A 27,785-nucleotide genomic window follows, 5' to 3' on the forward strand; every position below is an offset into this window, starting at 1 on the left:
AATTTTTAAAAAGCCATTTCTTTACAGGTGTGCTAAAAAATTATCTGCATGCACCCAAAACATGTGTCTACACTACCGCAGGCCATTTTAGTGCACCTTGTGAAAGGGCCCTTAAGTGACTTGTCCAAGACCACATGGAGCAGCAGCAGCAGGATTTGAACTGGGCTTCCCTGGGTCTTAGTCTGTTACTCTAACGATTTGGCAACTCCTCCAAGTGATCTACATGATTTTTATCAGATACTTTATCTTAAAAGGAGAAACATTCCACCACTCCCACGGACTCAAATGGCTGATGGTAGTGGCTGTAGCCTGTGGTCACAGGATACATCTGTACTGCTGTGATAGTATGACATTAGCTTTGAGGATTATTAATGTAAAAAAAAAACAGAAGTTTGCAAGCACCCACTTGATATGCGAGGAAACTCTTAAAGTGATATCTCTCAGCCAGTTCTGCTCACCTTGAGTTCATGGAAGTAGTGGTTTAGGGTAGAGGATTAAAAACTCCAGTTGCTCCTGAGAAACCTGCACTGTGTGCGTGGGCGAGTGCTGGGTGTGGTTACACAGCAGAATCTTAGTTGCCTCGGAGGGGGCTGATTTTTAATCTGTGCTCTTTATTGAAAACACTATGAAGTTTTCCATAGTGAACTTTGTGTACGGAGTTGCTGAAAATTCAGCTGGTGCCAATGAAGTACTGAGCGCTCATTCCCCTGATGATGTTGGGGCGGAAATCCTGCTGCACAGCCTTAGCAAGTTCCTCTGCATACATTTCATACCTCCCGGTCATCTGCAAAGAAATGCAAAAGGAAGCTATTTTAGTAACTGGTCATCTATTTTATAAGATACAAAGATAACTGTCTTCATAAACTATTACTACACATCCTGCACAAATCATGGCTCTAAGGACCGGGCATACATGTTCCACTAGCTTGACAGCAGGTGTAACTATATGTGTGTACTGGAGTGGAGGAGTAGCCTAGTGGTTAGTGCAGTGGACTTTGATCCTGGGGAACTGAGTTCAATTCCCACTGCAGCTCCTTGTGACTCTGGGCAAGTCACTTAACCTTCCATTGCCCCTGGTACAAAATAAGTACCTGAATATATGTAAACTGCTTGAATGTAGTTGCAAAAAAAACTTCAGAAACGTTCCCCTTCCCTTACACAGAATTGTATGTATTTTATAAAGCACCTGTGTAAATCATAACTCTGCCTGTGTTCCACAGAAAACCGCTCACTAAAATTGCCTGCATGTATGTGCAGTCTTGACACCCCAGGGCATAGCCAGGCCAGTTTTGGGTGGGCATGACAACCCTGCTTCCCAGGTGATTGAAGGGGAGGATCACTTAACTCCACTTCCCTGACCTTCCCCCCCCCCCCCCACCCCCCCAGTACTTTTAACCCCTTAGGTCTTCAGCAGCAGCAAGCAGCAACTCATTCCCCTTGCTCACGCCGGCTTAAAGTCTTCCCTCGGATGCAACATCCTGGTCTCGCAAACAGGTAGTTGCATCAGGGAAGGCTCGGGCCAGCATAAGCAGGGACAATGTGTTGTTGCCAGTGAAGAACTAAAGGATTTAAAGGTACTGGGGGCAGGGAATAGAGTTAAGTGGATTCCCCCACCCCCAAGTTATCTAGAGGGAGAGATGCTGCGAGTCTTCATTTCGATGGGAGAGTTTTATATGCAGTAAAACATCTATAAAATTTATCCCCCCATTGTTGCAGAAATTCCGGATTTGTCAAGATATGAAAAGCACAAATAGTCATGTTCCTCTGGGTAGGAGGCATGCTTGCTGATGTGTCCTCTCTCTTCTGCTGTGATATAGGTACCAACCCTGAAATTCCATTTGTCGCTGACTGTCGGCAGAGGTTCAAATCCAGTTCAGCCACCAACAGCCCATCCTGGAGGCGAGACAGTCCTGGTGTCCGGCTGCCATCTGGAGCAGCCCAATAACTTGAGCCGTAAAAGTAGCCAAATTCATGATGGGCTTTAAAAAAAATTTGGGGAAAAGTCAAATCTGTAATATTGGAAATGATCCAGTCTACTTATTCAGGAGCGGATCTTATGGACTCTGCAGTCAGTACATCACTGTGTGCTCTGATGGAAAACATATGTAGACTCATGATTTTGCAAGGGATTGATATCATCTGGGACAGTTTCAACACCCACTTTCAAATGACACTTAATACCATTGTGGGTTTTAGATGAAGAGGAGCAGGGAAGTGTCTGTGGTACTATTCACCACTCATTAGGATCACATGGGACATTTGAGTAGGATAGTGATGCTTTAACGATTATTGTACTGTTCATAGTGTGGTTACCAGGTTTTACTCTACCTTATCTGAGGTGCAGGATCTGCAAGCTCTGTCAGAAAGGTTTTTAGTTTAACTCACTACATGCTGTTCCTTTAACACATTAAAGCAGTTTACAGTCTCAAATACCATAAAAATGTTAACCATTAATCATTGCTGTAGACACTAAAATAATAAACAACAAAACTCAGCACATGCCAGACTCCATCACCAAATAAATAAAGGGCATAACTATGAGAGAATGTTCCAAAGCAGGGAGTGTGGGAAAGATTAGCTCCTTCCTAAATCTAGCAGAAACTTACTGCATCCTTGGAGACGGCATTCTATACAGAAGGTGCTATATAAAGCTCTAAGTAGAATGGCAATTTATTTATTTAAAACATTTATAGTCCACACAATCACAAATGTTCTAAACGAATTACAATCATTAACTTACACCAGGGTGCCCATTTTTGAAGCACAGAGATTTACAAAGTTACATAGAGGTGTATTTTCAAAGTACTTAGGCTTAGACTTCATAGAGGGGCATTTTCCTATATGATGCCTAAGTCCGACTTTGGATGTTTTGCACAAAATGTCCAAAATCTGAATAGGAAAGAAGGTCACTTTTGAAAAAGAAAAACATCTATATATTTTTTTTTCCGAACATACTGTTTTGAACAAGGTTTTGTGCTTTGGACATTTTGTTTTCTTGTCCCTTTTCGACCCCCCCCCCCCCCCCTCCCTGAATAAGTGCGAAACCAGATTCATGCCATTGGGATGTAGGAGGAACCAGCATTTTTAGTAGACTGGTCCCCCAGACATCCCAGGAGAGCAATGGGGCACCCTAGAGAGCACTTCTGTGCCCTTCTCACCTTTCCTCTCTTGTCTCCTGAACCCTCCAAAACCCACTAGCCCTTATGGGTGAAGGGGGTGGCCTATATGTGGGTACAGTAGGGTTTTGGTGACTTGTGGTGGAACTGTGACCACTCCAAAGTGTGATAGGTAGAGGGAGATAAGGACCAGTGTCCCCCACTCCATACTACACTGCACCGACCACTACACTACTTCAGGAACCTGTGTGCTGGCTCTAATAGACCTCACTTTACATCTGAGGCTGTCATAGAGGTTGGTAAGTCATTTTTTATTCACATTTTCGAGGGTGGGAAGGGGGTCAGTGACCACTGGGGGGTCAATGTTTGGCTTTGGTCCATTATGGCTGTAAAATGTCCAAGTGTTAGGCACGCCCTATCCCACCTTTGAAATGCCCCCTTGTGATTTGGACACATGGCAGATGAATTGCATACATAAACGTGTGCAAAATAGGTTTTGAAAATACTGATTTAGACGTTTTGAGAAGAAAATGTCCAAATTGGACTTTATGACACATCTTGGACATTTTTCTCCTTTTGAAAATGAGCTCCATAGTAACCTATGGAACTTAGACTTACAAGTGCTTTCAAAATAAGCCCCACAGTAGTCTATGTACTTTGAAAATGAGCCTCATAATTTCTAAAAGACACATGACAAAATTCAACATCAACTCTCCCACTTCCTCTTCACAATTAGAAAGATCTTGCACCACCTCTCATCTCAAACTCCTAAGTATGCCTGCTGAAACAACAAAGTTTTAAGTTCCTTTTTCTCTTAAGTCACAAATGTATAAGTTAGTCCAGTGAAAAGCTATTGCCTTAACAAAGGTGAGTAGCGGAGTACCTCAGGGATCGGCCCCAGTGTTCTCAGGAGTAGCCCCCACGCTCTGGAATTTACTCCCAGAGGGGCTATGTATAACTCGAGACTACCTCTACTTCAGCAAGCAGGTGAAAGCCTGGCTCTTCTCTCAAGCCTTTAATACATAGGGTGACTGATTATACACTAATTCTGCACCTGGACCAGCTTGCTACACGCACTGTGACTTAGATCAGTTCCTTATCTCTTGCTTAACTATACAATGAACTTGCCTTGATTTTAACTAACCATCAAATTATCTCAACTGATTCTGTACCACGCATCTTGTTCCCATCAAATATCTGCTTTTGCTCCCTCAGCTATATGGTAAAAGCTGTATTGTAGAAAATCTTTAGCATATCTGTGTTCTTTGAATGTTCTAATCCATGCTCATTAGGTATATCATCGATTAGTATTATGCTAACGCATTAATACTCTGGTATTTGAATTCAGTGCTGTTAAATGTGTATATTTTTTATATTGTTTCACGGTATTCTATTATTAAGTTTCAATGTACTGTTTTCAAGTTTACCTCATTTATTGTATTTATGTTATTTTACTATTGTTATGCTGTTAAAATTATACGTTTTAGACTGTACTCCACCTTGGGTGAATCTCTCATAAAGGCGGTTAACAATCCCAATAAATAAGTAAATAAAATATATTTGTGAGTGACATTGCCGAATGATTAAAAGGTAAGGTTTGCCTTTTTGCAGATGATACCAAGATTTGTAACAGAGTGGACACCCTGAAAGAGTAGAAAACATGAAAAGGGATCTGCAAAAGTTAGAAGAATGGTCTAATTTGGCAATTAAAATTTAATGCAAAAAAAAGTGCAAAGTGATGCATTTGGGAAGTAGAAGCCCAAGGGAAACCGTATGTCCTAGGAGGTGAGAGGCTGATATGCACGGACAGGGGAGGGACCTTGGGGTGATGGTGTCTGAGGACCTTAAAGCGAAAACACAGTGTGATAAAGTGGTGGATGTAGCCAGAAGGATGCTAGGCTGCATCAAGAGAGGAGTAACTAGCAGAAGAAAGGAGGTTTTGATGCCCCTGTTGGTGAGGCCCCACCTTGAGTATTGTCTTCAGTTTTGGAGGTCCTATCTTGCTAAGGATATAGAAAGACTAGAAACAGTCCAAAGGAAGGCAACAAAAATGATTTATTTATTATTACATTTGTACCCCTCGCTTTCCCACACATGGCAGGCTCAATGCGGCTTACATCGTAACAATATGAAGATAACAATGTCGTATGAGTTAAGCGTTAAGGGTGGGCGTAAGGAAGATGAAGAGGAAAAAGACATGGGATAGTAATAAGGATAATGGGAAACATGGTCAGTTTGTGAACAGTCATCGGTAAGAATCAAGTGGGCAGGCTTTAGTTACGTTTGCATCATTGGGGTAGGCTTGCGACATAAGACATATGAGAAGAGACTGGAAGACCTGAATATGTATAGCCTAAAGGAAAGAAGAGACAGGGGAAATATGATACAGACACTTAAATACTTGAAAGGTATCAGTACAGAAACAAATCTCTTCCAGAGAAGGGGAAATGATAAAACTAGAGGACATGAGCTGAGGTTGCTGGGTGGTAGACAGGAGTAATGTCAGGAAATTCTTTTTCACGAGAGGGTGGTCGATGCCTGGAATGCCCTTCCGAGGAAGGTGGTAGAGACAAAAACTGATGGAATTCAAAAAGGCGTGGGATGAACACAGAGGAACCTTATATATAAAATAGATGGTAGAAAACAAAAATACATTTTTTTTAAAAACCCTTAAATGGCTGCAGGGGGTGGATGTGTGAGTGACACTTGGACTGCTACTCTGGCTGTGAAGAACTAAGGTTGGTGCCAGGCAGACTTTGTAGGTCTGTGTCTGTATATGGCAATCCAGTTTAGGATAGGCTGGAAAGGGCTTTGATGACAACTTCAATAGCTGGAAACGAGGACAGTGCTGGGTAGGCTTTTACAGTTGGGTCTTGCAAATGACAAGACAGATTTGGATAGGATGGAATGAGCTTAGACGGCAACTCCAGTAGGTGAAACATAAGGACAGAGCCAGGCGGACTTCTACGGTCTCTGTCCCAAAAACACCAAAGAAAGACTCGTGATAAAGTATATAATATCACATTCATTGTTGATTTAATCATGAATTGATAATGAGCATGACTGTTGGGCAGACTGGATGGATCTGCTGTCATTTACTATGTTACTCTGCTTGGTGGTGTGTGCATAAGGGGGGGGGGGGTGTTATATGTTAACCATGGGGGGTTAAGTATTCGGCACTAGTTAACATAGTAGGAGAGTCTGCTACCTGGTTAACTAGCACTGACTGGTCCCTACAGGATATTCAGTAGCTCATAATCAAATAGTGCCAATAAATATCTGCCTGCCGCAGTACTACAGTAGTCAGAGGATGGAGTCAGGTTTATCTGGGCACCATCAATGTTCTGTGGCACTACCCAGAGAGCTAGCCAGTTAACTTAGGACAGCAAAAAAAAGTTGCCTTTATTTAAATTTTGCTCACACCTTTTTCAGTAGTAGCTCAAGGTGAGTTACATTCAGGTACACTGGATATTTCTCTGTTGCAGGAGGGCTCACAATCTAGGTTTGTGCCTGAGGCAATGGAGGGTTGTGACTTGCCCACAATTGTAAGGAGCAGTGGTGGGATTTGAACTGGCCATCTTGGATTGCAAGTCTGGTGCTCTAACCACTAGGCCACTCCTCCACTTAGCTAGCAGGTACTGCCCTATCAGTGGTATGTGGGTAGCTCCCGGTGCCTGCCCCAGAGCCAGCTCAGAGCCAGTACTGAATATCTGGCTTTAAAGAAATGCTGACCGCTACTGGCTCAATATTACCCACATTATTTCTGTACTGTTGTGATTGAGGGTGGCCCACATGGTGGGAGAGGAAGGTTACACAGTAATGCTTCCACCTTTCTCAGTCTTATAACATAAACTCTGCATGAGAGGAGAGAAGACAGCCTACAGGAACTCTGATTTCTGAGTGAGGGAGGTGTCTATATTACTTAAGCAGAAACCATACAGCTCTAGACTATAAATTAATGTGCTGTCTCGTTCCTGTTTGAAATGTGGACTTTCCTTCGTGGTGCTGCAGTTCTGTCCTACCCTTACTGCATTCCCTTACTAACATTAGGGCCGTTTCATGCAGCTATCGGACCATACCAACTACTCCCTTATACCTTTTTCTCCTCTGACCTGAATTTTGCTGTGTCAGCTAAGGATGAAAACAACGAAAACACAAGAGGAAGGAAAAAAAAACCTACAACAAAACCAAGAACTTACACAAGGAGTAGGGTGGACCCAGGGTTTCTCAAATAAGGAGCGCCAGAGGTAGAAAACTGTATCATAAAATCTTAATAAAAATAATATGCAAAATCCAAAAGGGGCCCACAGCCTTTATAGCCATGAACAATCCAATGTCCACCACAGGATATAGATTAACAGCACAAATGAACAGATCGGCTCAGATAGATTCGACACAGAACTCATTTTTTGGCAGCAACGCTGCTGTTTACTTTTGTGGTCCTGTTGTCACCACTGAGGCTTTTTACAGCGTGTTAGTTTCAGCACCTTATTCATCAAACTTTTTGATTCCTGAGGCAGGTGTTTAGGCCAAAACATAGCCTCTGGATTCTATATATGGTGCCCAGATTTAGGCGTTCTTCCATGATGCACATGCAGCTTAATTGGCTAACGAACTGTTACAGTAAAGTGAAAAAGAAGGACAAAACACCTCATGAAGAAACTCGAGCAGCATAAACACAGTGAGGGAATGGAGTCAGCTTCTAGAACTAGGCAGTCTTTATTCCAACCAGCAATAACAGCACAAATAAGATGACCCAACACGGTCGTGTTTCGGCAAGAATAATGCCTGCATCAGGGGTCAGTAAACTTTAAAATACATACATAGAGAATGTCAAATAAATGCAAAGCAACAACCAATCAGATATTGTAAAGATTTTTTTTAAATAACAAGTCACGACTAAATAGATCAGTGCACAAATATATTAATCTAAAACAATGAAAACATTTCCTCCCCTTTAGATGGCTGTTTGAGTTTTTAGTTCTCTTATCTGTAGCTTACATTCAGTGAACAGCTGATCTTCTCCGTCTCAGTGTCAAAACCAGCTGACCAGGTGATTTTCATTGGTAGGATGTACTGGCTTTTTCTCCAGTCTTAGCCAGGGAGAAAAGAGAGAAAGATCTCTTTGCTGAGGCCCTGTGAACAGTTATATCTGATAACATGTGAGCAGCTATATATCCTGATCTCCCCAGGTACTATTTAGATAGTAAACAAATGTTTAGATAGTGTTATAATTGATCCATATTCAGTTACCTGTTATTGTTTTGCTGCTTGCACCTTTTCTGTTCATTGTTCTAATTTTTCATGACAATAAACATAGTTTATTGCCTCTCCTTGTATGGACTAAGAATCCTGGTGGTTTGTGTGTTAGGTCTATGAGTACTTTCTAGGAACTGTGGGACCACTGGGAGTGTGGCCCCAGTAACCTAGAATCACTGACGAATACCTTGAGAGTGGGAGACTCACCCCAGGCCATTGAGACCCAGTCAGCAGGAGGAGGGTGCTAGTGTAAAGCACAGAAGGCAGTGTAGGCGGACCTGAGCTGTGCTGGGGATAGACCCTCTAAGTGGCCGCAGGGTTAGCCCAGGGGGTGCTAGGTGTTTCGTGACACCATGCAGTAAAATTGTATTACCACTTGGCCATAGAAGGGGAGCACTTATCGCCACCCACTGAAGTGGCAGGGCTCCTGCAGTAGCCCGGTGGTAACTGCGCTGCCCAATTACTGCCAGGTTAGTGCCATGCTAATAATTATGAAAAAAACACCGAAATGGTGCGTGCTCGAGGTAGAACTACCGCCAGCAGCCCGTTGGGCTGGCGGTAGTTCCAGGTTGCCGCGCGCAACCTTGTAGTAAAATGGCCCCTCGGTCCTTCCATGTGTACTAAAACTTGTATGTATGTAAAGCTCTTTTAAAATTCCAATATCTAGAGAAAGCCATTACAGTTCTGAAACACTAGACGGACTAGCAGTTTACATATAATTGATGCTGCAACAGATGTACCTTGAGAGAATTTTAACACATATGTCTGAATATTTTCGTCATTAGATAACTTAGTTCTTGGCTGTAAAAGATGTTCATGGCGATATTTAGCATGTTTACACCAATTTTAGAAGTCAGTTTTTTTGATTGTACTTTAAAATCTGTAATATCTGTACAAATCCTCCGGATATAAATACTGAGAAAAAGGTAAACTATTCTTTAAAGACCTTGTATGGCAACTTTCAAACTGAAGTAACACGTTTCTATCAGTATCTTTCACATATACTGAAGTTTGAAAATCTGTTTCTCGTTGTATCAAAACATCCAAGAAATTCAAACAGCGATCTGATGACCTCATAGTGAACCTGATGTTGTTGTCTCCTATTTATTTTCAGCATTTCTATCCCACATTTTCCAGCTAGCATTGTTTCAATGTGGCTTACATGGAACTAAGAAATACAATAAGATAGGGGATCTGAATTACATAGAATCGAAGTGACCTGAAGAGGGATAGGGGGAGAAGTGAGGCAGGAGGAAATATGAAGGGCAGCAGGGTAGGGAGGTGAATCTATAATAAGCTAATGCTGGGTCGTGACAGGCAAGGGATGTAGAGGACGTTGCTGAGTAAGAGTAATGACAATTCATAGCTGATTCACAGTAGAGATTCATGGAAGGATTTTTTGAAGAAGTGGGCTTTGAGTCGTTACGAAAGATCAGGTAAGTATCTAGGTTCCTCAGTGCTTTAGGGAATGCATTCTAACTCTTAGTGCATAGGTAGGTGAAGCCTGATGAGTAAGCTGTCTTGTATCGTACACCATGGCAGTTGGGGAAGTGGTGTGTGAGATAGCTTCGTGTTTCCGTGTGTATGTTGTGTAGCGGCAGGTTTATTAGGTTCGACGTGTATTCCGGAGCCAGACCGAAGATGATTCTGTATGCTAGTGCACAGAGCTTGAAAGTTATCCTTGCTTACACAGATGCGATTGTGTTTCAGTTCCTGTCCACAAGATGAAAATATATATATCTGTAGCAACAGCACAGATAAACTGACCACTTATTGTCATATATCCATTGATTTTCAAATTGAGTCATATATAAACAAGCCACCGATGGGGCAAACGTTGCTCCCATAGCAACTTCTTTGCAAATAAAATTGTTCTTTGAAAAGGAAAAATGTTTAAAAAGCACAATTTTTCCACAGGAGATCAGGCAGGCCTTCCTCTGTGCTCTTTGTATAGTGGTGAGCTCCAAGGGTGGGGTGGGGGCTCCCGCCTGGACTATCAGAGCCCAGGTCTGGGGGGGGGGGAAGGGGAAGATAAAGGAGGGGGGGTTACTGTTAAAATTAGTTGATGCGGGACGTTATTGTGTTTCTTCAAGCTGTATCATTTATCTTTTTCCTTTTGGGAAAATTTTTGTTTGTTCAGTTCTGCCATCAATAAAAAACGTTGAAATCTAAAAAGCACAATTTTTCCTAGTGATTCCAAACAAGAAGTGGGAATTTGGTGAGGACAAGGTCTTTTATCAAGTGCCTGAACAATAATCTTCAAACAAGCATCTTGGAGTACAGAACTGTATAATGATGTCACATCCATTGTCACCAAAAGAAATGGGAAATCCGTCCCAGGAATAGACAGTAAATTATTCAAAAATTGAGTAGTATCTCTTATATAACATTTACCTTGATGCACCAAAGGTCTTAAGAACCAATCTATAAACTTCAACAATGATTCCAAAAGAGAGTTACAAGACGAAACTATAGGTCTCACAGGAAGTCTTGATACATTTTTGTGTATTTTGGGAACAGTATAAAACTGAGGTATCAAAGGGTACATTACATTCAAAAATTTAAACTCAGCCTTGGTTAAAATATCTTTTTAGACTTGACACTCTGATTCCCAAAGGACTTAATGCTAGTATAGATTGGAAAGCCTGCATTTCAAATCAACGCCAGTGTTAAAATTACAGTTTCATTTTAGCAAGAGTGAAGATTTGCAAGTATTACATCTGATAGCATTATCAATGTTAAGATCGCTAGCCAACTGGAAAGAGTGCAGTTCTTTTCTGATGTGTGATTGTCTCTCTTTTTGATGGTGTCCTTTGTGGGTGCCATTTTGAAAGTGTTTTAAAGCAGTGGTGAAAATAGAGGGAACTAATATGCTGTTTTTTTTCATACATTTCTTTTTGGTGTCAATATCTTCTTGGTCTGAGGTTCAAATGCATAAGTACTGCTCAGTAGAAGAAATCAGAAGTCACTGAGGGGCCCTTTTACGAAGTGGCGGTAAGCCCAAGGCGGGCTTACTGCTCGCTAAAAGGTTAGTACTGCCGGGCTACCACAACAGCCCAGCGGTAGTTCCCTCCCCCAGCGTGCGCCATTTCCGGTGCTACAAAAATATTTCAATGCACACTGCCCAGTTACCACAGGAGCCCTTATCGCCACCTCAATGGGTGGTGGTTAGTGCACCCCCCCCCCCCCCCCCCCAAATGGCATTGCAGCTTGTGGTTCACTTGATGAAGAGTGAAAAATAAGATTGTTACGGCTGTTTTTTTCTGTGAAGGATGTCAAGGAGTCCACTGTTGTTGCTCCTGATAAAACTTGTTTTGTGAAATGGCAGCGCTCTATTGAGCACATCTGAGTACATCTTGAGTCAGAGAAGTGGTCTTCTATATTAATGACTGTTCTTTTGAGAATATAATATCTGAAAAGGAATGAACATATAAAGAAAGAAAGAAAAATAAAGTGAAACAGGTTTTTCAGACTTGTGTGTAGAAGCTCCTCAGTGAAACTGTGGATGAATTTGCACTGGTAACTTTTCCTCCTGTTTTAAGAAAACACTCAGTGGGGTCAAATAATTAGTTACTTGCTGTTTTGTGTTTTGATGTTGGTATTCTATCAAACCAGAAATCCACACCCTGAGGTATGCTTTCTAGCTCTTGCATTTGCTTTAGGTCTCAATACAATTTCCATTTCACATACAAGACACAATTTATGTTTAAACTGTAACTGTATATTTACTTTTACTTTTATTTGTTCATCATGAGTTCTTTTTTTTTTCCCTTTCTGCAATTTATTATGGTTGGCGATTTTAAACATTTAGCCATACTGTAGGTGTGCAAACATTTTAGCGTGCGATAAAAATTAGCGCGCGCTGATAGATACGCCCATTATATTCCTATGGGTGTCTCTATCATTAGCGCGTGCTAATTTTTAGCGCATGCTAAAAGTTTGCACGCCTAAAATGCGCCTTAGTAAACAGTGCCGCTTTATTTTAAATGTTAAAATGTCTACATTTTTTGGCATGTCCACTGTCCGGTTTTAATTATTTATTAATTTATGTATTCATATGCTTATTTATTTAAATGTTTATTGTTTTAGTGATTTACATTATTTCACTGTTTTAATTTATTTGTGCATTGATATAATTTTTACAAAGTTGTTTTTACAAAGTTGTTGCTTTGTATTTATGTGACATTCTCTATGTATTTTTAGAGTTTACTGACCCCTGACGCAGGCATTATTCTTGTAGGTCATCTATGTGGTGTTAATGCTGGTTGGAATAAAGACTGTCTGGTTCTGCAAGCTGACTCCATTCCCTCACTGTGTTTGTGCTAACGAGCTGTTAACCATCAATAATTGGAGGCTAAAAATCAATTATTGATGTTAATTAGCACCAATTAAGATCTGTGTGCACAGCTGGGGGGCCCTTTTACTAAGCGACAGTAAGCCCACCGTAGGCTTACCATGCTCCAATCTGGAACTACCGCTGGGCTACCGCACGAGCCCGGCAGTAGTTCCCACCCTTAGTGTGCGCCATTTCTGGCGCTACAAAATATATCCTATTTTGTAGTGCCGGAACTTAATTGGCAGTATTGCGCTGCCCGGTTAGTGCTGGGTTAGCACAGGAGCCCTTACCACTGTCTCAATGTGTGTTGGTAAGGGCTCTCCCCCCCCCCCCCCCCGGAAATGGCCGCACAGTAAGTGTTTCACTTACCGCGCGGCCATTCCATTGCCTCAAAAAAAAGGGGCTTCAGCGCATGTCAAAAACACGCACTGATGCTAGAGCAGGCCCCCTTTTACCTCAGCTTAGTAAAAAGGACCCCTGGGTGCCTACATCCCATTGCATACAACCCAAAAGGGGGTATGGCATGGATGGGTCATGGGTATTGCAAAACGTTGTGCACAGTGTTATAGAATACTGGGTTTCTGCGCCCACCCTGGGTGCCAGGATTTACACCAGGTTTCAGCAGGCATACGGCACAGGAACCAGCGCTAAGCCTTATTCTGTAAAGGGTGCAAGCCCTTTATCGAAAAGCACTTAGTACCAATCTTTTCTGGCACCCATTATTAAGCACCCTAGGTGCTGAACATAGTCTGACGAACACTTCTTACCTTTCTGGCCATCTCCCGATGTGAACTCATTCTTGAAGTATTCCTGTGTAATGAAAGGAGGAAATGACCATGCTTCTCTTCGTGCAGAACATGAATAAAGTGAACACACAACTGGTTTCCAGCAGCCTCCCTAACAGTGTACCGCCTGCTTCCAACCAAAAGACTCGTACAGCACCCCCCCCCCCCCCCCCGGCAGCTTTTATCTCATACCCGGGAGTCCACCTGCTGCGATCCCGCCCCCTTCCGGCCTCCTCGCCAATGACGCAGCAGGTCAACCGCAATGTCACCTTGGATGGCACGTAAGCCAGAAGCGCAGGACGATTTGGGCCAGGGGGCCAGCATGCGGCAGCCGCCATGTTATGTCCGGCTGCTCCGCATTCGCATCACTTGCCTCCTTGTATTGCCACACTGGGACAGACCAAAGGTCCATCAAGCCCAGCATCTTGTTTCCAACAGTGGCCAATCCAGGTCACAAATACCTGGCAAGATCCCCAAAAAAGTTCAATACATTTTATGCTGCTTATCCCAGATATAAGCAGTGGATTTTTCCCAAGTCAATTTAATAATGGTCTATGGACTTTTCCTTTAGGAAGCCGTCCAGACCTTTTTTAAACCCCGCTAACTGCCTTTACCACATTCTCTGGCAATGAATTCCAGAGTTTAATTATACGTTGAGTGAAGAAAACTTTTCTCTGATTCATATTAAATTTACTACTTTGCAGCTTCATCGCATGCCCCTTAGTCCTAGTAATTTGGAAAGAGTAAACAAACTATTCAGGTCTACCCGTTCCACTCCACTCATTATTTTATAGACCTCTATCATATCTCCCCTCAGCCGTCTTTTCTCCAAGCTGAAGAGCCCTAGACGCTTCAGCCTTTCATCATAGGGAAGTTGTCCCATCCCCTTTATCATTTTCGTTGCCCTTCTCTGCACCTTTTCTAATTCCACTATATCTTTTTTGAGATGCGGCAACCAGAACTGAACACAGTATTTGAGGTGAGGTCGCATCATGGACCAATACAAAGGCATTATAACGTCCTCACTTTTGTTTTCCATTCCTTTCCTAATAATACCTAACATTCTATTTGCTTTCTTAGCTGACGAAGCACACCGAACAGAGGGTTTCAACATATCAACAATGCCAAGATACCAACCAATAACTTGAGGGGCTCTGTGGAGAGTTTATCATTGCTAGTTTGTCTGTATCAATGGTAAGAACATAACAATAGCCATACTGGGTTAGACCAATGGTCCATCTAGCCCAGTATCCTGCTTCCAACAGTGGCCAATTCAGGTCACAGGTACTTGACAGAATCCCAAATAGTAGCAAGATTCATGCTACTGATCCCAGGGACAAGCAGTGGCTTTCCAAGTGTCCATGTCAATAACAAACTATGGACTTTTCCTCTAGGAACTTGTCCAAACCTTTTTTAAACCCAGATACACTAACTGATACCACATCCTCTGGCAGCGAGTTCCAGATCTTAACTATTCATTGAGTGAAAAATATTTCCTTCTGTTTTAAAAGTAGTACCATGTAACTTCCTTGAGTGTCCCCTGGTCTTTGTACTTTCTGAAAGAGTAAAAAAAAATCGATTTATATTTACCCGTTCTACACCACTCAGTATTTTGTAGCTCTCTATTCCATCTCCCTTCAGCCATCTCTTTTCCAAACTGAAGAGCCCTAACCTCTTTAGCCTTTTTCATATGAGAGGAGTTCCATCCCCTTAATCATTTTGGTCACCCTTCTTTGAACCTTTTCTAATTCTGCTATATCTTTTTTTAAGATACAGTGACCAGAATTGCACACACTACTCAAGGTGTGGTTGCACCATAGAGAGATACAGAGGCATTATAGTATTCTCCGTCTTATTTACCCTCCCTTTCCTAGTAATTCCTAGCATCCTGTTTGCTTTTTTGGCCGCAGCCACACACACTGTGCAGAAGATTTCAGTGTATTGTCCACAATGATACCTAGATCATTCTCTTGGGTGCTGACTCCTAGGATGGAACTATGATTTGGATTATTCTTTCATAATGGTGGAGAAGGAGCGTGGAGGTAGGACATGATAACAGCCTAGTGGAATAAGGCATGTTAAGCTTAGCACACTTATAGCTCATGTGCACATTTTTTTTTGTTACATTTGTACCCCGCGCTTTCCCACTCATGGCAGGCTCAATGCGGCTTACATGGGGCAATGGAGGGTTAAGTGACTTGCCCAGAGTCACAAGGAGCTGCCTGTGCCTGAAGTGGGAATCAAACTCAGTTCCACAGGACCAAAGGTCCACCACCCTAACCACTAGGCCACTCCTTCACATGCATGCTAAAATTACTTTGATGCAGGAAGGATTAAGAAACCCCTTTTACAAAGTGTCGATAAACCTAGTGGGCTTACCGCTCGCTAAAAATGAAGTACGCAGCAGCCGGCAGTAGTTCCCACCCCCAGCATGTGTCATATTCAGCGCTACAAACATATTTTCTTTTTGTGTACCTGGCGGTAATCAGGCAGTGCCTGGTTACCGCCAGGTTAGCGTGGGAGCCCTTACGGGGTGGCAGTAAGGGCTTCCTCCCCCCCCCCCCCGCCCCCCAGAATGGCCACGCGGCAACTGCTTTACTTGCCACATGGCCATTTCCTGACAAAAAGAAAGAACGACCTCTTACTTACTGCGGTATAAGGGGACCTCGGCATGCGTCAAAACACACGCCGATGCCAATGCAGGCACCCTTTTGCCGCAGCTTGGTAAAAGGGGCCCTTAGTGTGCAAAAAACGTGCACTAGGAAGGCACTATAGCTCTGGAGCTGAAGTACACTTTTTAACTTGCATTCACTTGTGAAACTAAATGGAAATTAATTTAAAAAAAAAAAAAGCCATCCATAAAGCAGGGAGCCCCATCTATGCATACGTCAAACTTCTACTGCAGTCATTTCATGATTAGAAAGGCTATGAAATATAAAATACAATACGTAAACCACAGTATAATCTTCAAACATAATAACCACCAGCAAAGCTTGTGCAAAAGAAGAAACTGTCTGCTTTTGGAAAGCTGGATAAGAATCTAGGGCTCCAGGTCCTAGTTTAAAAATAGTATGAAAGTTGGTGCACTTTTAACTTTGCATCTGCCAGATGTATTTAAAGAGTAGTAAAACTGTGCCCCAAGCTTAGCATTCGTTTCTGCTCCAATTTTAGTGCATAGTTTCTTGGTGTTCTTTTTTTGATGCTTTAGCATGTCATTAACTTACTGCACTGTGCACTGAGTACTAATACAATTTTTTAACATGCCAGTGAAGTAAAATGTGCCCTAAAAGTTAGTAGACTTTTTACTCCTGTTTTAAACACATCAGCTGCTTAGAAAAGATAGGTGTCAGTCTTGCTATCCATGCAATGCTTACCGTTCCCACGCGGTTTATGGCACACGTGAAGCAGTGATTGGCAATTGCTGCATTTCTGGCTTCCACTGGCCACATACACTCGCTGTAAAAACAGAAAAAACACAGATACTTCAGGAGATTCAAACTGTACAAAGTCTGGCTAAAAGGAGGCGCCGGTGACTTGAGGGGCAAATGTGTTCAAGCCTACAACTTGCTAGATGCCAGGGACAGAACAAACTGTTGGGAACTGACCCTTGAGAACACGTCTGGCCCCTTTTCATGGAGCGAGCAGGGCTCAGACTTTTGTTTCGCTTTCTGAGAGGGTCATGGATTTGATACAACTAAGTTTCCATGTTTATTTCAGCTTTTTATACCGCCCAATCAGTAGGCACTCTGAGCAGTTCACAATTTGGGCTAGATTCAGCATATGACGCATATGAGTGGAGGAGTAGCCTAGTGGTTAGTGCAGCGGACTTTGAACCTGGTGAACTGGATTCGAGTCCCACTGCAGCTCCTTGTGACTCTGGGCAAGTCACTTAACCCTCCATTGCCCCTGGTACAAAATAAGTACCTGAATATATGTAAACCGCTTTGAATGTAGTTGCAAAAACTTCAGAAAGGCAGTATATCAAGTCCCATTTTCATATGACGCAAAAAAATCAGAAAAACAGTAAAGGGCATCCTTTATAGAACAGCATGTAGCGCCGGAATCTGCGCCCAACTTAGGGTGCGAACATTTACACCGTGCAAATCCTGGCTTGCAAATTAGTGCAGATCCCTCTAATTCTATAACAGTGTTGTGATTCTGTTCCTGCACTTAAGGGGCCCTCATACAAGCTACTTTAAGCAGCTACTGTGGGGTTTAGCATATGGTAGTACTGCAGGCCTGCACTACTGCTTCCTGCACTAAAAAGGCAGACTTCACAGTGAAAATTCATGTTAGCTGCCTAATGCAGGAGTGGACAGGATCTGGCTGTGACATGGGGAGGTGCTAGTGTTGCTAGCTGCGATAGCTACCACATGGGTCATTACCACATGCTAGCTGCCACGGCTGCTCACAGTGCAGCTGAACTTTCCGCCACCTCAAGAGGAGGTGGTTAAGTACACAGATGTTCTACTGACAGGCCAGTAATGTAGATGTGAAAAGTCAAGTGCCAGGCCAGCACAATCCCTGGCCTCCCAATTCTCCTGACCCCCCAACCCCCCCCCCCCCCACACACACACACAACACCCAGCCTGCCAATTCCGAATCTCACCCCCCACAGTGCACTCCCCTGAGACCAACCTAGAAGCATAGCTGCCGAGGGACAAGGGGGGGGGGGAGCAAAATTCCCAGACCCAACCTCCAAAGAGGGGCCCAGGCTCAAGCTTCTTCCTGCCTACTTCCGGTTCTGTCCTCTCCTGCTCCTGCATGCCGCCCAGGACCTGGATGATTACATTAGCGCGCTATCACGTTAATACATTCGTCCGGGTCCCAACTCCTGGCACAGACAGGAGCAGCGCAGGAGAGGCCAGAGCGAGGGAGCAGACAGAAAAGTGTGGGGGCAGAGGCCCAAGTGGGGGGAGCAGGGGTGCTGGCACATGCGCAGCCATCCAGTCCTGCCCCAGGCCCAGCTGTGTCTCTCGGCGGCCCTGCCTGGGGGCAGCATTGGTGTTAAGTGGGTCCTGGGTGGCAGCAATTTCCTTCTGCTCTGGGATTCAAAATGGCACCGATGACCCCTAGTGGACATATCATGAGGCTACTGCAAGGGGTGATCGGCGTCATTTTGAGTCCCAGGGCTGATCCAGGCAGCAGCAGAGAGAGATTGCTGCCTCTTGGGACCCACTTGAACACCAATGCTGCCCCTTGGTATGTCTTGGGGGGAGGGTAAGGCATTGGGGGGTGGGGTTTATATGTTGGGGGCAGGGTTTGGAGTTAGTGGGTGTGATGTTATGTCTGAGGAATGGGGTGTTGATCAAATGGTTGTTGTGGTGATAGGGGGGGTGGGTTTGTTGACTGGGAGGCCAGGTTTGTGAGGAGGGGTCAGGGTGTTGATCAGGGGAAGATTCAACCTTAGGGCGGATCAGGAGAAAGTGCTGATTGAGGATGGTGATTTTAACAAGACCACCGCACTACATGGCTAGGTCAGTAGAGCCACACAGATGATCAGATATCCATACAGATGAATAGACGTCACGATGACGTGGCCGACCCGGTCCTTCTACAAGCTACAAATAGAAAAAACACAACACTGCAATGCGCATGTCCCTAACTTCCCGCTCCTGTCACTTAACAGAAATAGCATATAACCACGCCCCCCTGTCAGTTTCTTCTGTCTGCTATCGCGGAATGACCCGAGTCAGTTTTTGCCCCCTAACGGGGTTATAGTTTTATTTATTTAACATGGAGTTCGATTTAGCTTCAAAGATTTTTGATATGTCTTATTCTAAACCAGGTTTCAAAGCTTGTACGAAATGTACAAGGAAGCTTGCCAGGTGCCCTTGGCCTGGATTGGCCGCTGTCGTGGACAGGATGCTGGGCTTGATGGACCCTTGGTCTTTTCCCAGTGTGGCATTACTTATGTACTTATGTACTTTCTGTCACAGACCCTCACGTTTTATGTTTGAGGTGTTTAGGTCAGGACTATGATGCCAAGAATTATGACAGCTGTCTAAGTATGTCTCCGAAGACTCTGACATAAGAGCTTTGAAATTAAATCAGTATATCAGAGAGTCATTGTCAGAAAATTCAACTACCAGTTCAGAGAAGAAACGTCAAAGACCAAAACATTTATCTGCTACGGTGCTGTCAAATCCATTTAACATCAAAGCATGGTCTATACCTGCTCTCCCCCTTGCTAATATGCCCAGGGATCAGGTTTCTCAACAGTCTGCTCTCCCCTTGCCTTTGTGCCCGGGGATCAGACTTCAGCATTTACTCTGGCAGGAGAGATTCTCGGCACCCAAGATAGTGCAGGAGCTGACAGCGGCATCAGGTTTCTTAGATGCCGAGCAGCAGCACTAACTGAAACTCACTCTGACACTAAGGCCCTCATGATCAAAAGCAAACTCCGGCGCTAGAGGCTGTTAACGCCATACTAGCGCCGGAGTTTGCTGCCAACCCATGATCACACCCTCAAGAGCGTGAAACAATGCACTCGAGGGCTCTTAGTGCAAGTAGCATGCAAATGCATGCTAAACAGGGCTCTCAGCGCAAGTAGCTTGCAATGCATGCTAATCAGTGCTTAATGCATTCATCCCCAATGATCAGCAGCCAGCGCACCAAAGATTGGGTTGCTGGCCGCGGCAAAATCTATGCCAGCTCCGAGCTGGCGTTAGGGTTTGCGCTGATCAATGGGGAGGAATGGTGAGCCCTGTCCAGCATGCAGTTGCATGCTGGCAGGCCCCTGTTCCCCCCAAAGCAAACGCGGACAAGGGGGCTGGAGGTCCGGTGGATCTCCGGCCCCCGACGATCTCACCCCCCCCCAAGTTCAGGGAGGCTGGAGATCCTGTGGGTCTCCAGCCCCCGAACCCCAGAAAATATCAAGTGGCCGCCGCCGGCCAAACCCTCTCCCACCCTCCCACCCAAGCAAGCAATGGGGGGGGGGCTGGAGTTCCACCCAACTCCCCCCCCCCGCATTGTTGTACCAATCCCTGGTGGTCCAGTAGGAGTAGTGACAACCCCCCTCCCTCTCCCACCCTCCCACCCAGCGAGCGAAGCCAGCCCAACTCCCCCAGCCCAGCGTATACCAATCCCTGGTGGTCTAGAAGTAGTGACAACCCCCCTCTTGGCCCCTTCTACCTTTAGTTGGAGGAGGAACACAGCCTGCCTCCCTCCTCTTCCAGTGGACGACATCACAAAATGGCAGCGCCCAGCCCCGCTCATTGCATCCTGGGATGCACGGGGCGGGGCTACAGACCATGTAAGGGAGCGATTCCCTTACATGGTTTGTAGCCCCGCCCAGAGTATCCCATGATGCAATGGGCGGGGTTGGGCACCACCATTTTGCGATGTCATCCACTGGAAGAGGAGGGAGGCAGGCTGCGACCCTCCTCCAACTAAAGTTAGGGGGGGCCAAGAGGGGGGTTGGGCTTTTGAGCGCATGCTCAGGTACAATTCTCCCGCACTTTACCCCTTGATCAGAGATAATTGCGCTGCTTAAATTTGCATGCATTATCTCTGATCATCCAGCGTATTTTTAGAGCGCTGTTTTGAACAGCACGGGGCTTTGGATCATGAGGGCCTAATTTAGCTATGATGTCTGGTAGGGTATCAAGGTCTAACTCACCGGCATCTAAACGTTGACGTCGGATGAGTTCTTCTTCTCCCCATACTCGAGGTCACAGCAGACACCATTCTAGACAGCATAGGCGTCTATCGGTGTCTCATCATTCCTCTCATCACTCAACAAGCAGGCATTTTAAAACTCATCGGCATCATACACCATCTACGATGCCATCGAGTTCTGGTCTTCAGTAAATATCTTCTAGGTACACAGATTCCACTCCTCAGGAATCATCTGTGTGGCTATCTGATCTTCTGTTCCATGGAGAACAGCAAAGTTAACGTGATAACCCTGCTCTGCAGCACACAGGAGCAAGAGAGCCATGCTAGTGCCGGGCAGGCGCCAGGCCCCCCCTTGGAGGCCAGGCCCTGGGAATTTTGCCGCCGCCCTCCCCCCCCCCCCCCCCCCCCCCCCCCGGCTGCCCTGCCACTGTGTTCCCCACCACTCAAATGTGCATGCAAACCCAGCCACACTAGAAGAGAAGCCTCATAGCTGCCCTGTCCCCTCGGAGCCCTTCGCTTCAAGGAAATCAACGTACTAGCCATAGTAATTTAACAGATTTCGGAAAAAACGCCATCTGGAGCTCATGGCTGAGAAATAAGCTGAACGTGGCTCTGAAGAGGTTAATATGCATAGAAGAACTGAGCAATAAGCTGAACGTCGCTCTGAAGAGGTTAATATGTATAGAAGAACGTAAGTGTCAGCTTCATTACCTGAGTTCTCCTGTGGTGGCTGAAGGATTAAAGATAATCTCTGCTCCATTCAAACTATACAAGAGCCAGTTCAGAGGATGGTGGCGGCCATAGCAGATGTTCACAGCAATCCTTCCAAATGCGGTCTGGAACACCCCTGGGCCTGTGTTTCCTTCCATGTAGTATGTGGACTAGAAAAGAACATCCCAGAGTCCTCAGTAACTTTTAAGTACAATGTGATCTCAGCAGTGTGTCTTCAGTGCAGGTCTCCTCCAGGGCCGAGGGGGGGGGGGGCAGGGGGCAAAATTCCTGGGCCTAGTCTCCAATGAGGGGCCTGGGCCCAGCTGGTGCCGGCAAGCTTCTTCTTGCTGCCTGTTTCCAGGTTGTCCTTGCCTGCTCCTGCGAGCCACCCAGGATCTGGATGACTGCATTAGAGCAATGTCATGTTAATGCAATCATCCAGGTTCCGACTCCTGGCATGGACAGGAGCAGGAGGGACAGGTCATGGAAGCAGGCACGCAGGAAGTGTTGCTGGCGCCAAGTCCGCCCCCCCCCCCCCCCGGAGACAACACAGAAGGGTAAGGAGGCAGGTGGGGCGGCAGTGCAAGTGGGGGGGGGGAGGCAGATTGTGGTAGTCGGTTCTGTCCTGGGCCCGACTATGTCGCTCAGTAGCCCTGGCCTCCTCAACAAAAGATCCCCATTTGGTGCTTCTACGGAGTCAGAATGTCCCTGCTTCAGTCCCTAGTGACTAGGCAGGAGGGCACAGGACCGTTTTGCCAGCTCCACTTCCCTCTTCTTTCTGAGGAAAGTGTTGCTTTTCTGGCACAGATTTAGAATTTGAACAGCTGCTGTTGCAAATAAATTTTAAATAGGGGTCAAGTTAACTGCTTTGCTGTCCTTTTACATAAAGGAGGAGCAAGTTTTCAAAGACTTAGTTTGGACAATATGAATAATATAAGGAGTTATACAGATTTACAGAATCAAAATGAGTAGATTTTACTCGACTAAACGTGCACATAATGAACTTAGTTACAGAAGAGACAGTGGGGGGGGAGGGGGCAAGAGGGGTGGAAAGTATACCAAAACTTTGAGGGCCAGATTCAGTAAATAGGGCCGTGTTTCGACAATAACAACAGATACTTAACTCCTGAGGCAGGCAATATTACCGCCGAAACACGGTCCGTGTCGAGTCTACTCCTGAGGGAGGCCTTTTGGCCGAAACACGATTAGTGTTGAGCAGTGGCGTTCCTGGGGGGGGGGGCGGTGGGTGCGGTCCGCCCCGGGTGCACGCCGCTGGGGGGGGGGGTGCGCGCGCGCCTGTCCTCCATTCTTTCCATGCTTCTTCTCTGCCCCCTGTCCAGGGCAGAGAAGAAGCATGGAACGAACGGAGGACAGGCGCGAGCAGCCCCCCAGCGGCGTGCACTTTCGCGGGGGGGTTCTTTCTCTGGGTGTCGTTCCTTTGTGGGGGGGGGTCCGTGCTATCCGGGGGGGCGCTGCACCCAGGGGCGGGGCGCATAGGCGATCCACCCGGGTGTCATCCCTCCCTAGGAACGCCACTGGTGTCGAGTCTTGATTCTGCCAATCAATAAAGTTGATCACTACACCTTGCAACTTTGTTTATTGTCATTCGTTACCTTCGCTGTGTCTGTTGTTTTTCTTGTTTGTGGAGGATAGTTCTTCGTGTTTTCCTGTAAATCCTGGACCACAACTTGGGTGCACAGCCTCCAAATTCTATAACACTGTACATAATCTTTGAAATATCCTTGACCCGCCTCTGCCCCTCCCATAGCCACACCCCTTTTGGGTTGCACATAAGAGAATTTGAGTACAGATCTTTACAGAATCGCCAGATCCACACACAAATCCAAATTAGAGCCAATTAACATCAATAACTGTTAAATAGAGTGGAGTGGAGGAGCCGCCTTGTGGTTAGTACAGCAGACTTTGATCCTGGGGAACTGGGTTTAATTCCCACTGCAGCTGTTCACAGTCACTGAGGGGTCCTTTTACAAAGGCGCACTGAAAAATGTTTTGCGGTAGTGTAGGGGGTTTTGGGCACGCGCCGATCCATTTTTTAGCGCGCCTGTAAAAAAGGGCTTTTTAAAATTTTTTTGCTGAAAATGGACGTGCGGCCAAATGAAAATTGCGCGTGTTCTTGGTTCTGAGGTTTTACCACCCAGTCACTGACCTAGCGATAAAGACTCATGTGGTAACCAGGCAGTAATGACCTACGCGCCAAATGCCACTTGGCACACATCCATTTCGCGCGCTGAAAATAAAAAAATATTTTTCAGACACGCGCCAAAAATGAAATTACTGAAAGAGCCACACGATAGTCGGGTGATAACTCCATTTTGGTGTGCGTTGGGCGCACGTAGACGCTTACGTGGCTTAGTAAAAGGACCCCTTAATCCTCCATTGCCCTAGGTAAACTAAGTACCTGTATATACTATGTAAACTACTTTGAATGTAGTTGCAAAAAACCACAGAAAAGCAGTATATGAAGTCCCATTCCCTTAACATCCAATTATAGATTGTTAATGGCTTGTTAATTAATTCATTTGTGCGTGGATCTCAGGATTTGGGCACTTAGAGGGGGTTAGTTTCCAAAAGTACACAAGCACTGTTGGCCATAACTCAGTACGCTTTTCTGTATCTGCACGCTGTCAGCTGCGTAGCCAGTGATCTTCAAAGGCAGCGTACAGTATGTGGGCACCTTGTGTATGAAAGTTGAGCGGGTTGGAAAATGCCAGTGGCTCCCAAACTTGTCCTGGGGGAAACCCCAGCCAGTCAGGTTTTCAGGATATCTACCATGAACATTTGTGAGAGAGATTTGCATGCACCTCTCTTGTGAATATTCATCGCGGATATCCTGAAAACCTGACTGACTGGGGGGGGGGGGGGGTTCCCCCCAGGAAAGGTTTGGGAACCACTGGAATGTGCCTTACTGCTAAAAAGGTACCCTAAAGCATCTCGCTATTTCTTTTCTGACCTCATTGAAATCGCCAACCCTGGGAATGTGAGTCTTCCTGCTCTTTCCAAGCACAGCCCCGGAGTTTGAAATGATCACAGCAGTATTCCACAGTGTCTCTCCGTGCGGCTCATCTCGTTCCAGGATGGGGGACACCACCACCATATTGTGCTTCCTGGCCAGCTGCGGAAAAAAAAACGTGATAGGATCAGGTTACAGAAAAACTTATTTCTAAACCCAAATTCTCACAAACTCTGCAAGCACCAGAGGGAAGTTACATGTCCGTACATTAAACTGAGTTCACATTGCAAAGCAAGAGTACTTTACAACTGGGAGTTTCAGAAACAGAAATACAACCACCTTAGTATAGGATATTTGTATCCGGAGAACAGGAAGAGAGAGGCACATTACAAATGTCGTCTGTTTCTAATTGTCGTGTTCCACTGAGGTTGTGGGATTGCACGTCGCTCTGATGGTTCACAGGGCTCATCTGCTGGCAGTGTGTATGTACATGTACAGTGAGTGGGGAGGGGGTTATTGTACAGCTAATACTGAATGTTTCATATGAGATCTTTTTTGTAGCAGTGATTCAGAAATGTAAAAAAAAAAAATAAAGTGAAACTTATCGGGAGTGATTTTGGAACCTACGGACTTTACAGAGTATTGTCATGTTGAAATCATCTTAGGAAAAAGCGCATTCACATACATCTACATCTGCTACTATGAAAGTGGGGGGGGGGGGGGATGAACTGAAATAATTTGCACAGGTAGTCTTTCAGAGAAAATTAAAATGAAAATTTGAAAATGAAAACGCTTTCCTCGCCCCTCCAAACACTTGTTTTCACTGTGGCTAAAACTGCACCGTTAGTGGTACTGGTTTCCACGTGGCTTACAAAATGATGCTAACGCACAGAGTAATGTCATCTGGCCAATGCTCACATCAGACCAGGACTTAAGTTCATACTCTGTGTAACTGTATTATGGAGATGTAAGGAAGGTCTGTCTTGAAAATCCATATTAATCAGATGAGCCACGCCACAGTCTTTGAATTTCAGGGTGGAAATGGTTTCTTTTCATGCTCAGACTGGCACAAAAACAGGTTCAAGGCCCAATATTTGTCAGTAAGTCAAGCACATACCACAGATGCAGCTCTTACCATACACTAGTAAGACCACTAGGAATGGTAGGTTTCCCCAGGACTGGTGCTAGGGTCTCTGACACCCCCCTGCAAACTATCAGTCACCCCACCCCCACCCCATCTCAGCATCTCCTTTCTCTCTTCTCCCTTCCCTCCTTCTCCCATCCGCCCTCTTTCAGCCCCAGCTCCATTCTCTCACCCATCCCCTGGATCAGCTCCCACCGCCAGCTCTGCCCTAGTCAAATGGGTCTGGTGCGCCAGCAATGTGTGCTTCTCTGAGCCACAGATTAACTACTTCTGGTTGTCAATTTTGTGACTCAGAGGAGTACATGGTGTCAGCACATCAGACCATTTGACTAGAGGCAGAGCGGCGGCAATGAAAAAGAGCAGGGCAGGGGAGAACTAAAGCCAGATGCCCCTGAATGTTGGTGCCCCATGCCCTGCCTACCCTGCTTAACGCGTTCCGCCAGCCCTGGTTCTCCCCTCACTCTACAGCAGCTAAACATTTGCACACAAACACTCTACCTCTTGGCAAAACCTGGTTGTTGGCCCATCCTCAGCTGATTCAGCAAATTCAGTCCAAGGGAGCTTTTCTCTTGTGCAAAAAGCAAAGGGCATAGCTAGAAAAAGAAAAATGGGAGGGATGAACAAGGCTACAGAATTTCTGGGTGGCTTGCACTGAGCCCCGAGAACATTTAAATGCAATTTCCAAATTCTGCTAACAGTCAGAGGGAAGACAGAACTTGCCTAGACTGATACAGTTACAGTTCCTTAGGAGGTTATCTCAGCTTCATTAATGTCTATAATTCAAGAAAGACACATACAGAGTATCATAAACTGCAGCTTCCCATCACTCTGACAGACTGGATTGTGAATGCAGACTGCAAGCGCTCTAAACCAAATCAGAAAAGGGGTCACAAAGGGATTCCAGTCTGACTCAAGGAGGTTCTTCACAAGGGGCACCTAGACCGATTCAGGAAATAGATCAAGAGTAAAGAAAAGGGTCACAAGGGGTCGCGTCACAAGGGGCATCTAGACTGCTTCAGGGAAGGGACCACAAGGGGGATTCTTCACAAGAAGCATCTAGACCGATCCAGGAAAGGGATCACAAGAGGACTCCAGATCAATTCCAGAAAGGAGATACAAGGGGACTCCAGAGTGACTCAGGAAAGGGATCACAAGGGAACTCCAGATCAACTCAAGAAAAGGATCACAAGGGGATTCTTCACAAGGAGCATCTAGACTTCCTTAGGAAAGGGAACAGAAGGGCTCCAGACTGACTCAGGAAAGGGATCACAAGGAGACTTCAGAGTGACACAGGAAAGGAATCACAAGGGAACTCCAGATCAATTCAAGAAAAGGATCACAAGGGGATTCTTCACAAGGAGAATCTAGACCGATTCAGGAAAGGGAACACAAGGGGCTCCAGACTGACTCAGGAAAGGGATCACAAGGGGACTCCAGATCAACTTAAGAAGGGGGTCACAAGGGGATGTATCTAAGCACCACATTAAATACCACGAAGCCAACCAAAGTGACACTTCTGTGCAAAAGCACTTTGCAAAACCAGAGCACTGCACCAATGACTATGGTGAGAATACTAAAAGGAAATTTTAAAACAATCCAGGAACAAGACCATTTGAAATTAAAATAATTAAATATTATGACACCCACCAGATAGGACTTAACAAAGGTCTGGGTTTCCTATCACATTATAAACCATAAAATTATACTGCTTTGTCACTCTCTGATCATCCATCCATCTCTTCCTGTTCCCCCCCACCCCCACCCCTACCCTTCCCTATGAACCTATTATAGGAATGTTTTTGTATTTCACTTATATAGTCTTACATCTGTCATCATTGCTCAT

General features: G+C 45.2%; 1 protein-coding gene across 1 annotated transcript; it reads right to left on the bottom strand.

Moving 5' to 3' along the window:
- Positions 1–670: 670 nt before the first annotated feature.
- LOC115480919 (beta-ureidopropionase-like) lies at positions 671–27,785 on the bottom strand. Its single transcript, XM_030219904.1, is given in 9 exon segments — positions 671–784; positions 1,826–1,848; positions 1,851–1,979; positions 13,479–13,521; positions 16,871–16,952; positions 21,828–21,997; positions 24,799–24,960; positions 26,441–26,535; positions 27,767–27,785. Coding segments are annotated over 9 exon segments (837 nt in total).

The sequence above is a fragment of the Microcaecilia unicolor genome, chromosome 11 (genome assembly GCF_901765095.1).
Source record: "Microcaecilia unicolor chromosome 11, aMicUni1.1, whole genome shotgun sequence".
Taxonomy (NCBI): Eukaryota; Metazoa; Chordata; class Amphibia; order Gymnophiona; family Siphonopidae; genus Microcaecilia; species Microcaecilia unicolor.